The 12,287-nt window shown below is 37.4% G+C and overlaps 1 protein-coding gene across 1 annotated transcript in view; it reads left to right on the top strand.

Annotated features, from left to right (window-relative positions):
• Window positions 1-12,287, top strand: part of LOC107670431 (teneurin-4-like) — a 232,390-nt gene that overhangs the window by 147,177 nt on the left and 72,926 nt on the right. Inside the window, 2 exon segments of the mRNA XM_016463037.1 lie at window positions 6,191-6,376; window positions 11,715-11,861. Of these exon segments, the coding sequence (XP_016318523.1) occupies window positions 6,191-6,376; window positions 11,715-11,861 (333 nt within the window).

Here is a 12,287-nt window from a genome sequence, read left to right as displayed (position 1 = left end):
CTTCACGACATGGCGGTGGCAACAACAATACTACAGCGAGAATAAAAGTTATGCCTTCTTTCTTTGCGTGAACATTTGGGTGGCGTTATGCAAATCTTCCCACATAGTGAGGTAGATATGTGGGGGCGTGTTAGAACGAGCCGTTTTAGGTAGGTGTGGCTGACTCTTAACTTTTATAAAGAATATCTCTTTGGATTTGAGACTTTAGTCTTTGCAACTTTACAGATCTTCTTTATGCACCAAGAGCTTGTAAAAGAGAAAAGAGAAAGGAAAAATTGAAATCGCATCATATGACCCCTTTAAGTTTTTCATCTAATGTTTTTGTTTTTTGTTTTGTTGTTTTTTGTGTTTTTGTTTTTGTTTTGCTTCACTTTGTGTTTAGTTTAGTTTAGCTTAGCTTAGCCTAACTTAGCTTAGCTTAGCTTAGTTTAGTTTAGTTTAGTTTATTACCCAATTGTCAATGGATAAAATCCACATTAAAAGGTCCATGCTACTTTTTTTCCCTTTTTGAATTCCTTTTTGACATTAAATTATGTAAGTAAAATAGTTCGTAACGACAATTCAAGTTGACTTTTACCTACATTTACAGCAGTAAGCAATATCTACAGACACTGAAGTAAGAAAACTTTTAAACAAATTAATTAAAACAAAGCTTAACATAAATTAATTGATACCAGTTAATCAGAAATACTATTAAAACATCGGTCTTATATAAAATATAAATGTGAACAAAATTATCATGAATATTTTCAGTATAGCACGCAACATTTTCACAGAGCAATTTCCATATTGAAAAGAAATATTGCGTATTTATGACCCATGACAATTACTAATCATATAAGTATCTCATCCTGTACAAATACCTGCTTGATCTGATCATATTGCATATCCGTGTCTCAGAGCACAGTATGTGGTACAGTGTTAGCATCACACTAATCTGAAGGGCAAATCGTACACCTGTGTTTTTGAATCTCTCTGTGTGAGCGGTTCATCACATATTTATGCGTGCCTGTGCATGAACTGATTTATGTTAAAATCTCATAAACCCTCTAAATGAACCCTGATGCAGCTGATCTTTGCTAATCTCCACGCCACCTGTTGCCATGACAGCGGTGACTACAGGTGTCAGGGTGTAATTTCATGCTCCACCTAATTTACCTCAATGTTCTCAGCTTGTGTGATTGAGAAAATTCTACGAAAACAATGCATGCAAAGCACTTCAGTAAACATTCAGACTTTTGCCTATAACAGGAAGGTTAAACTCAAATGTAAAATTTCTGAACACTTCAAAGACATTCTTTCCTTCGGAATTAAGCAAACTTGGTTGATAAAGTCAGCACAGTGCCATTTCCTTTCTTTTTTTTCTCATCAAGAATAGGCAGCTTGGTCAAATTCTTCATGGTTTAAGAACAATTTAGTCCCCTCTTCTGGTCATGCCTGACCACCTTTTCACTGAGATTTTTCCACATTTCAGCTGTTTCGGTCACGCTAGTTAGACCTCCATTAGGAGGTGGGGGTGAAACAGCAGCGTTTGATGCAGAAAAAGTGGTTTGGCATTTCATGGCAGACAACGAGAGCCAGATTCTGTTAAGTAGCAACCTGTGGATAGTGTGCTTTGATTTTCACTCAAGATGGTACACCGTTGACTTCTAACTGTAGACACGAGTCTCACACTTGTGGTTTTATTCATGTGAAAGACACCTGTACAGTTGTTTGAAACCAGGAGATACACCTAAACATTTTGCTTACAAAAGTAATGTTCAACATTTGTATTTTAAAAATACGTATATATTGAAGGTCAGAAGTTTGGACACACTTACAATTTTTTTTATTATGACTAAAAATGTTACACAAGTCAAAATATGTTATCTTCAATGCAACAATCCTTCAGCTCTACATTTTATCATAACTAATTTCATGAGATAATTCAAATTTAATATAAAAAATACCAATTAAAAATGATAATAACATTAAATATTAATTCAGGTGCGTCTGAAATTTGGTTCTTTAGTGTTGGATAAGATATGTCTATATATATTATTTATTAATTTGTCAGTTTCACTAAATTACAACAAGGAATTGTAGAATTATATTTAATTATTTTCATTAAATATACATGTGCACCAATTAGTGTTATTTTAGTATTATTTATATACTATTGTTTTGTTTGTTTGTTTTATTAAGATTGAGAATGTTTGTACTTTTATGTTTTCAGTGTTCATTTTAATTTTAGTTAAATTATTATTAATTTGGTTATCCATTAATATTGTTGTTATGATTATATTTTATTTCAATTAATAACTTTTTTATAATCTTGTTTTTAGTTATAAAATTTGAGTGTTTGATCCAAAGTTATTATCATTATGTGCTTGCTTACTAAATAAATAATAAGAGTTGAAAACAGTTTTGGTTTTTTTTACTTATTATTTTTGGGTTGTGTTTTTTTTTTTTCTCCCTTCCTGTAACACAAGGGAGAAAACCAAAAGTTTTTTTTCTAAACCATTTTAGAAGCAAGGACATTTATTATTGATATCCCTCCAGAAGTGCTCAAAGCAGTGATGCAATATCGTTATTTTGGTCACTGCTATTGTAAACACCACAAAGCTTTAGGAGAGAACTAATGGGGATTTTGCTTCAGCTAACTTTTGAAACACAACTATCTGCAAATATGAATTTCACTTTAATGCCAAGCAGACAGACTGACCTATTAGGTAATCCGTTGGCTTTGCTGGAAATAGCCATTTAAAGCCTGGCTTCTCAAGCAAAAGATGCAGCATGACTAAATTATTACTCTCCTCTGCCTGCTCTGCTTTAACTCACCTATCTGAATTGCAACCGCACTAGAAAAACACCCAGAACACATGTATTGTTATCAATACACTGTGGAAAAATATGTATGAAAAAATAAATATGCTTTGGTAAATTATTTAATTGTATTATTTTACTTTAACTTCGTTTAATTTGACTTTATTTTAACACAAGGTTTAAATAACATTTAAAAAGACAGAAAATAAAATAAAATAAAATATTTAAGTATATTTACCTCCATTGGCAAACATCTGGCAACCATTTAACACTGACAAACATTTCATGTATTGTTACTGATAAACTGTGAAAAATGTGAGCTTTGATAAAAAAAAAATACATAAAAATAAAATATTGAAGTATATTTACCTCCATTGGCAAACATCTGGCAACCATTTAACACTGACAAACATTGCATGTATTGTTACTGATAAACTGAAAAATGTAAGCTTTAATAAAATAAAATGAAACAAAATAAAATAAAATAAAATAAAAAACAGTATATTTACCTCCTTTGGCAAACATCTGGCAACCGTTTAACACTGACAAACATTGCATGTATTGTTACTTCTAAACTGTGAAAAATATGAGAATTGATATAATAGAATAAATAAAATAAAATATTTACCTCTTTTGGTAAACGTCTGGCAACCATTTAACACTGAAAAACATTTCATGTGTTACTGATAAACTGTGAAAAATATGAGCATTAATAAAATAAAATAAAATATTTACCTCTTTTGCAAACAACTGGCAACCATTTAACACTGACAAACATTTCATGTATTGTTACTGATAAACTGTGAAAAATGTGAGCTTTAAAATAAAATAAAATAGAACACAGTACATAACCATTTAACACTGACAAACATTTCATGTGTTACTGATAAACTGTGAAAAATATGAGCATTTATAAAATAAAATAAAATATTTACCTCTTTCTGGCAACCATTTAACACTGACAAACATTTAATGTATTGTTACTGATAAACTGTGAAAAATGCAAGCTTTGGTAAAATAAAGTTTTTCTACAAAAGTAATGGTTCTAACAAATCTGGGGGGTAAAATGGAAATTAACTAAATGGAAATAAAGCCACTCCTAAGATGAAAATCCATTCCTCCCTCTCTCTGTCTCTCCCCCTTTTGTCCTTCTTTTGGTCTCAGCTCTCTTGGTCAGTGTTGGTAATTGAATAAGAAAGCTTTCAGCTCTAGTATGTGGGCAGCCGGGCAGCTCCACCACATTCTGAAATGAGCTGTTGCAAACAATCAAGATCTGCATCAATTAGTTCTCCTCCTCCATAAAAGGACGCAAGCAGGAGTTACCCAATTATTGTACAACGTTAGTAGCGTCTTTGCCCTGCGGTGAAGCATTGTGGGAACGATTCGCAGATGGTGTCATCCTGTCATTTGGTTGCTGTGTTACCTTTATGAGAATTGCTTCAAGGAACACTGTTATGAGAAAACGATATTCGTATAATCAAGCGAGTTGTTTGTGTATGCGATAGAGCGAGGGGAAAAATACTAAGCCAATTGAGAGAGGGACAATAAAGGAGAGCAAGAACCAGAGGAAATGAGCAACTGTTTGTCTCCTTGACAACTTTAAGCAGCTCTGAATGAAATGCCATTAGGATGCCTCTAATTGAAATGTTGCATGTGAAATTAAGGGCATTTACATAATTTAACAACGACCCAATGGTGTAATTAGCATGAGGGAAGGATTCTTTTTTTTTTTCCTTCAAGCTTTTAAATCTGGTAATGCCATGTTATGGTTTGTGCCTGAAAAGACTAACTTAACACTGTTTAATTTGTAACAATGACAAAACATGAACATAATTGACTCATTAATGGCCTATAGGCAACCTTCTTTCTGACTCCCTTCTGCATAGATTTGACAAATTAGGCACATAATCACTATTCTGTGTTTTGAAGACAGCACTTATTTTTTTAGTATGTTAGAGTACTTCATGCATAGCATATGTGCAGATGTTTCTTTTTATATATCGAGATATTGCATTGTATTCCCCAACAAAAGTATACGCTGCAATAATTTTGATATAACTGAATACAAACACACACACACATTTTATTTTACACACACACATATACAAATAAAATTGGATTAAATTAACTAATTGTAAGGACCAAAACGTCATATTTAGCTGTGTTCATTCATTCATTCATTCATATCTACCAAAAAAAAAAAAAAAAAGTTCACACTTCAGTTTGGGTCCAATTCTCACTATTAACTAACTATTAACCAAGACTTTGCCTCAATAAACCCTTAATTTGCTGCTTATTAATAGTCAGTAAGTTTAGGTATGAGGTAGGGTTAAGGGATCTAAAATATGGTCATGCAGAATAATGCATTAATATGTGCTTTATAAGTAATGATAAACAGCCAATATGCTAGTAATATGCACACTAATAAGCAACTAGTTAATAGCGAGAATTGGCCCCTAAACCAAAGTGTAACTAAAAAATGTGTATAAGTCCTGTAACTGATGACCATTTTTAAAGTCTCTCACTATCAATCACCTTTTTTGCCTTCAATAGTCTATTTTATACTGTTCTCTGGTGTAAGTACTAATATTCCATGTCATCTTATCATAAAAGCTGCATGGATGATAAAAAATTGCTGTTTAAAATAATTGTAGATGAAGTCTAACGTCTAGTCCTGTCAGCTTTCCAAAATTATCATTTCACTTGATGTGTTGTGCTTTATGCCACACCTTTATCCTTTTAATGTTTCTAGAAGTTTTTAATTATGTCAGAATTAAAAACTCACTTGACAAAGTGTTAAGTGAATTAATTGGCACTATTGGTTCACACAGCCAAACCTTCCCAAAGCCCATGGAGACGATTTTATTTTTTAAATCTCATGTGCTAGATTTAATTTGTGAACTAACTTTCAATTATTGTCTCGCAGATCTTTCTTTTATAGAAAAGCATTTTGTGCCATGCTGCCTCAGCTTTCACCTCATTACGTATGCAGTAAAACCGACTTAAATAATCCAGCGTGCGTCTCCATCTCTGTGGGAAGTCAAAATTGGATTTTGTTCTTTGACTTTACTTTCTTCTTTTTTCTTTCTTCCGTTTTTGCCTACTCCCCTCCACACAAAAGGTGGAAGAGACACAGCAGAAAATCTACCCTGTTAAACATCCCACAATCCCCGAACCCCTGCTTTGTAATGGTCTTATTAGATTTGTATTGTCCAAAGGGGATTGCCCCCTTTATGAGGTGCAGGAATTTCTTTTCAGTGCCCATCAGACAAGGTAGTGGAGCGTGGCCGTCCCATCACTGACAATAACTCCTGGATTTGCTTTCTCTTTACCCCCTGTCCCAACAACTATTCGGTAACACCCCTTCTCTCCTCGTGTTCCACAGAGCTGTGCGCAGCCGACTGTGGTGGACATGGCATCTGTGTGGCGGGCAGCTGTCGCTGCGACGAGGGCTGGATGGGTGCCGGGTGCGAACAACGGGCTTGTCACCCACGCTGCAGAGAGCACGGGACCTGCAAAGACGGGAAGTGTGAATGCAGCCCGGGATGGAACGGAGAACACTGCACTATAGGTAAGCACCGACGGAAGACGGATGCGCTCGTTTATGTGTGTCGGATGAGGGTGGGGTCGTGACGGGGGCAAGGGGAAGGCGAGGAGGTGTGAGAGAAGCATGCGTAATTGAATTTGTGCAACTCGGCATAGCATGAACAGGTTTGCTGAAGGATATGAGGCTTGTCTTCATGCATTTTAATGTGGGAATGTGCTAACATGTCTTTTCATTTCTACTCGTCATTTCCCTCCTTTCTTATTCTCTCTGTCGTTCCTTTCGATTAGTTCATTTTAAACACAAACATTTGCATTGCACAAGCAGAGCAGTCACTGGAAAGACATTCTTTACGTTAGGAAATTAAACTGTGAAAACATTAAAACATTCATTATTTTTGCAGTTTTGTTTGGTAAGGAAATTGTTATACATTTCGGCTTTAATTTAGTTTTATTTGAACTAAAAAGAAATGAGAGACAGTGATTTTACTAATAGTAAAGATGCTGTATGATAAAATCTCTGTCACACACTCTCTCAAATGATTTGTTGCTCTTATTAAATACATGGTTCAATAAATAATTACATTTATTAACCCTACTGTATCATATTTGATATGCAAATTTCAAGGCCTCTAAATTATTAGCATTTTTTGCATCTATTGTGTACAGATACCTTCTGTTGTCTGATAGTTTACACTTTTTATTAAGTAAAAGGCCTTTTAGAATAATTGTAAAAGTATCCCTTTTCAAGTCTTTTTGCTGTGAAATCTTACATTTTTTAAATTGAAAACTAATTTTTCTAAATGTTAACCGAAAATATTTCAATATGAATAAAGCAGCTTAGGTTTACTTCATTGAGGCAACCCGTCCAGTTGAGCCAGGTGTATTAGGTTGTGCCTCGGTCAGATTTTAAGATATTGAAGTGTTAACAGAAAACTACTAGACAGTAGACGACAAAACAGCAGATGGATTCTTTCCCCGTCACCTCCAGAGCAGGAAGACTGTTGAACACAACACCTTTTTGGGTAGTTTCGTAATGGAAATATGGGTTGGCGAGGATTATTGAGCCCCTAATGAAGCTAAGCCAAACATTATGTTCTTATTTAACATGCACAACAGTGACCAGCAGTTCTCCCTAACTGTTTACCTTGTATTAACTATTTGGAGACAAAATGGTTCACATAAATACATGCCCCTGATGGTCCCAAAATGTACCGATAGCATGAAATATATCTAGTTGTATACACATAAAATCATTCTTTTTTATCAGTGTTTACAAAAATTATAGTCGAGCATGTTACCTTGTTAAGCTATCATAAATGATTTGGATTTCTTTAGATGTTTATTTAAAAAAACTAAATTTTGGTAACAGGTTGCAAAGAATTAAGGTTAAGCACCTCCCTTCAATGACCATTTGTTGAGAAAGAAAAGTTAAATACTTTAAAGTATGTAAAAACCATTTTAAGAGTTTCAGACCCAATTTTGTACCTTATTTGTTGAAAGTGCTATCTAACCCTAACCTACCCCTTAATTCACAGAGCATTAATTTGGTTGATAGCAGTGTTGCACCTAACACCATCTTAACCGTAACTCTAAAATTTGATTGGTTGGTTGGAATGGTGTTCTTGGAACATGAGTAAATCACATTAAGTGCTTGACTTTTGTTTTCCATCTCAACTAAAGAATATGAATGAGCCAATAAACAGTCTGTTCTGTGAGACTGCCTTAACCAGTGCTTCTGTCTCAACATCATTGTGTCTCTCTGTTCTACTCTTTGACATATCTGCTCTGTTAAAGGAACTTACATAGTCTAATCTGATACTGCATTTTTTTCCCAGCTGTAACAATTGATTTTGTCTCTGAGTTTATTAGTCAGTGGCCCCAAAAAGAAAAGACTCCTCAGAAAACAGCTTCTCATAAAACACCAGAGGTGAACAAAGCAAAGAAAACAGTTTCTATTTTGATCTTGTGAACTTTCCAGATCAGTAAAACCAGAAATGCAGGAGTGTTGTTATTTATTTATTTATTTTTCTGGGGCCAGTGAACTAGCATTCCGTCTTTTAATATTTTCTTGATGCATTATTGATGTTCTTCATACATGTACCATAGTGAGACATAGCATCCCAACAGCAAGGATCATATATTCTCATAAAGCGTGTGCCATTAAAGGCGGTAAGTGTGACGGTCCATGATGTAATGTACAGAATGTTTGACAGATGACGTGTTGCCTCTCCACTGCTGTTTGCATTAGAATGTGGTCATCTCATCAGTGACATGCTCTTTCTTTATAAGCTTTTGACATCATTACACAGTCTTAAACCTGAAGGATGTACTTTTATATACTGTATATATAAAAATACTTATGCAATTTGTTTACAAATTATAATGGTGACATTTTCCAAAAAGTCTGCATGTAATACATTCTGAAAATATTTATTATGCATTATCAGCTATCCTTCATAAAGCCATATATATGCACTATGCATCCGTTTTAGAATTTCCAGTTATAATCAATTGTAATACTATTCAGGTCTGTGTCTTGTCATGGAAGCAGCACTGTTCAAAACCTCCCTTATATGTCCTTGTCTTTTATCTCCCTCTAAAGCTCACTATCTGGATAAGGTAGTGAAAGGTATGGCACTCCTCCTGTCCTATCTTTTCTTCCTCTCTCATGTTCTGTCATCCATCATATTTCCATTAGCCCATCCTTCATAACGCTCATCCTGAAAGGGTTGCGCTTCTATTTCATTCAGCCCAAGCTTCATGCCACACTAACCACAGTCCTCTCCGCATCATGCTGCTGTTGTTCCACTATATCCAATACGCAGCTCTGCCACCTCGCCACTTAGCACCTTCGTGCCTGCTGAGTGGGCGGCACGAGAGCCGGAGCGTCTCCTTAGCCGCCGTATCCCTGCTGTGGAACTCAAGGGGATGGATGGCCCACAGGATCCAAGGAGGGAGGGCTGGTGGAGGGTCACGGACCTTGCCAACCGGCGCCGTGAATAATGGATGTTCAGTGCAGCTGTGTAGCACAGCAGAGGGGGTTCGGGAGGAGGGCTTGGGGTTCTGAGAGGTGTTGAAGCGGCAGCCTCTCTAATTAAAGCATGCTATGCACCGGTGATGCCAGGGCCCCGAGCCGCCCACACCCCCTACCTGCTCCTTGTTTTTTCCTTTAATGTCTCTGGTTTTCTTGCTCTGTGAGCCCACCGCTTCCCTCCCTTTCTCCCCGCATAGAGAGGCTGTGCGGCTAGCGTGAACTGCAGGGGTCGCGCGAGGCGGTTTGTGGCCCTCCAGAGCTGTTTCAGCCTGATGCGCGGGTGCGCTCCACAGGGGCCTCTCTCTGAAAGGGCTGCCAATTAAGCTGAACTGCTGCCAGCAGAGTACAGATCTTTATTTATTTAGCTCTTTAATAAGCATTCAGAACAGACCGTTCAGACGTCTCGCCACTGCAGACTGTGCAGCTGTTTGTCTGTTTGGGTGTTTAAGGAGGAACCTGCTGTCTACTGGTCAGGCTCATCCTTTGCTTTTTAGCAAAGCATATAACTGTCACTGCCTGCCTTGGAGCACAAAAAGATCGACCTTACACCGATGTGAGGTCAGCTGGAGGCTGTGAATGCAAGTACAACCTTGTGTTTTGTGATCTGCTTTTTTGCAACTTCCGTTGACATTAGAGAAAAGACAAGAAATGAGATCATCCAAAGGTCTAAATCCAAAGTGCACACTTTGTTGACATAGCATTGTGTAGACTTTTTAGTAGTACTCCAATGAGAAGTCCAAAGCATCAAGGAAGTGTAGGTCCTGCAAAAAAGACACCCAACTGTGCAGAGTGGGACATGCTTTTGCTTGAAGAGTTTAGCTTCAGCTCGATTCAGTACACCTGCCTGGAACTTTCGAGCAAGCATATTGACCTTGATTAACTGGTTCTGGTGTGTTTAACTGGGATTAGAACTTAAAATCTGCAGGATGGTGGTCTATTTCAAAAGCTTGTTTAGACCGTATCATGCAAGTCATCAAAATTGCTATTTGGGATTCTTTACCCAAGAGTATCATAGCTCACCGTGCCAGAGCATGTGCTCTAACCACTATACTACAGCTCCATTGCTCTTTCTTATATTTACATGACATTGTGCTGATCTGTGCAGCTATATAATTATGTAAGTCAACATTACAGCCCACTTTCTTGATGGATTCTCCATGTAGGTGTAGGCTTTTTTTTTCTTGTGTCAGATGCTGCTAAATGTGCTAACATATATCAGTTATTGAAGCACAGCTGTCTTGGAACATTGAGCATAGCATCATCATGATGCACAAAGCCTAGATGAAAACACTGCATGCCATTCCCCATTGAGCCATCCTTAGAAATGATCATGGCTTTTAGAGGCATCTCGGATTTCTTTCTTATCAGGCATCCACCACCTTTCTTTCTCTATACAAACTCCCCACTCTCTTTCTCCCTTCCTTTAGTCTCTATGATGTTCGAGCAGTGGCTGTGCTAACTGTCACTGACAAAATAGGTCAGCTCAGACATCTTGGAGAGCGGCTCTTGGCTTGTGAAAAGCATGTCAGGATTTTACATTCGATGGCTCAGGGTTTCTCATCTTTCGTGTATGTTTTCATCTTAGGAAATGGAATTGGACAGGTAGCTGATAAGTGGCAGTGAGGGGAGGAGAAAACAGATGACAATGATAGATATTTTACGCTGTCGTATGGAGTGTACCATGTCTGTAGGACCGTGTGCCACCTGTGCTATCTACATCCTGTCAGCATTAACCTCCCTGCTCAAGCGCAGCCCTGTGAAATCCTATTTTCAAATGTGTCATGACATTCACATTATTGGAATAAAACAGAATATGGTTTGTGTTGTATCTGGCGCTTATGGTTTCCACATTTAAGACTAGTCTACTATCTAAAGCTAAGGTTGTTAGTTGTATATTACCCAAGAAACACTGTGATTGTCCATATTGCTGTTTATCTAGTTGAGGTAATTGTTGTTTTTTTTCCAGGTTAGATTTTGCCTTTACCTTTCTTGTGTATCTTTGTCTTGCCTCTTTTTTTCTTGCTCTCTCTCTTTCTCTTTAGAGCTGAGTTCTGCATCTATTGTACAGCACTAATGAGAATGTATTGATCTGGAGGAGCTCTGCAGTATGAGTCTGCCTCTATAGGATATAATGGCTTATAAAGGTGTATCAGTTAATCACCTGAAGTTATCACTGTTATTACTGAAGCACTCTTTTGACCCACAACCCTTCATTTTGACTTTTTCGTCTGGTAACTAGGCTTTGCAACGTCTTGTCTGTTATAGCGTAATGTTTGTTTTGGTGAAAAGTGCCCTCTGTAATGTGTATGCTTTGCTTTTGTGTGCACAGAGGGCTGTCCTGGTCTGTGCAATGGCAACGGCAGATGCACGCTGGGTAATAATGGCTGGTACTGCGTTTGTCAGCTGGGCTGGCGGGGAGCAGGTTGTGACACATCAATGGAGACGGCCTGCAGTGACGGCAAGGACAATGACGGAGGTACAACACAAACAACACGCTGCCTTGACATTTATTATGAAGATTTAACAGTCTTTGCTTGGGTCTCACCTTCATTGAGCTAAAAGCTGGCAGCTCTTTAAATAGCACTGGAATGCTAGCATGCTAGTAGTAAAGCAGTCAGTTGGTGGTACTATTGCAGCGACCGAAACAAGCAGTGTTGACGCTTCCACCAGGAGAGGTGTTATTTTTATAATTTGGCCCATCTGGTCAGAGAGGTTCCCGAAAGTAGAGAGAGAGGAAGAGAGAGAGATATTATAGAATAAGGGATGACCCACTTCAGTACATTAAAGGGTTCCTCTCAGCATGGCCTGAAGTCCTGAATTATTTCAGCTGAATTACAGGAGGGAGAGGCTGAGCTGCCTGTAAAGGTGTGGAAACTGTAGGAAGGGGGGGGGGGGGGGGAAA

Source organism: Sinocyclocheilus anshuiensis, unplaced genomic scaffold, assembly GCF_001515605.1.
Source record: "Sinocyclocheilus anshuiensis isolate Anshui unplaced genomic scaffold, SAMN03320099.WGS_v1.1 scaffold513, whole genome shotgun sequence".
NCBI lineage: Eukaryota > Metazoa > Chordata > Actinopteri > Cypriniformes > Cyprinidae > Sinocyclocheilus > Sinocyclocheilus anshuiensis.
Note: the sequence above shows the minus strand (reverse complement) of the source record. Positions and strands in the feature narration are given on the sequence as shown.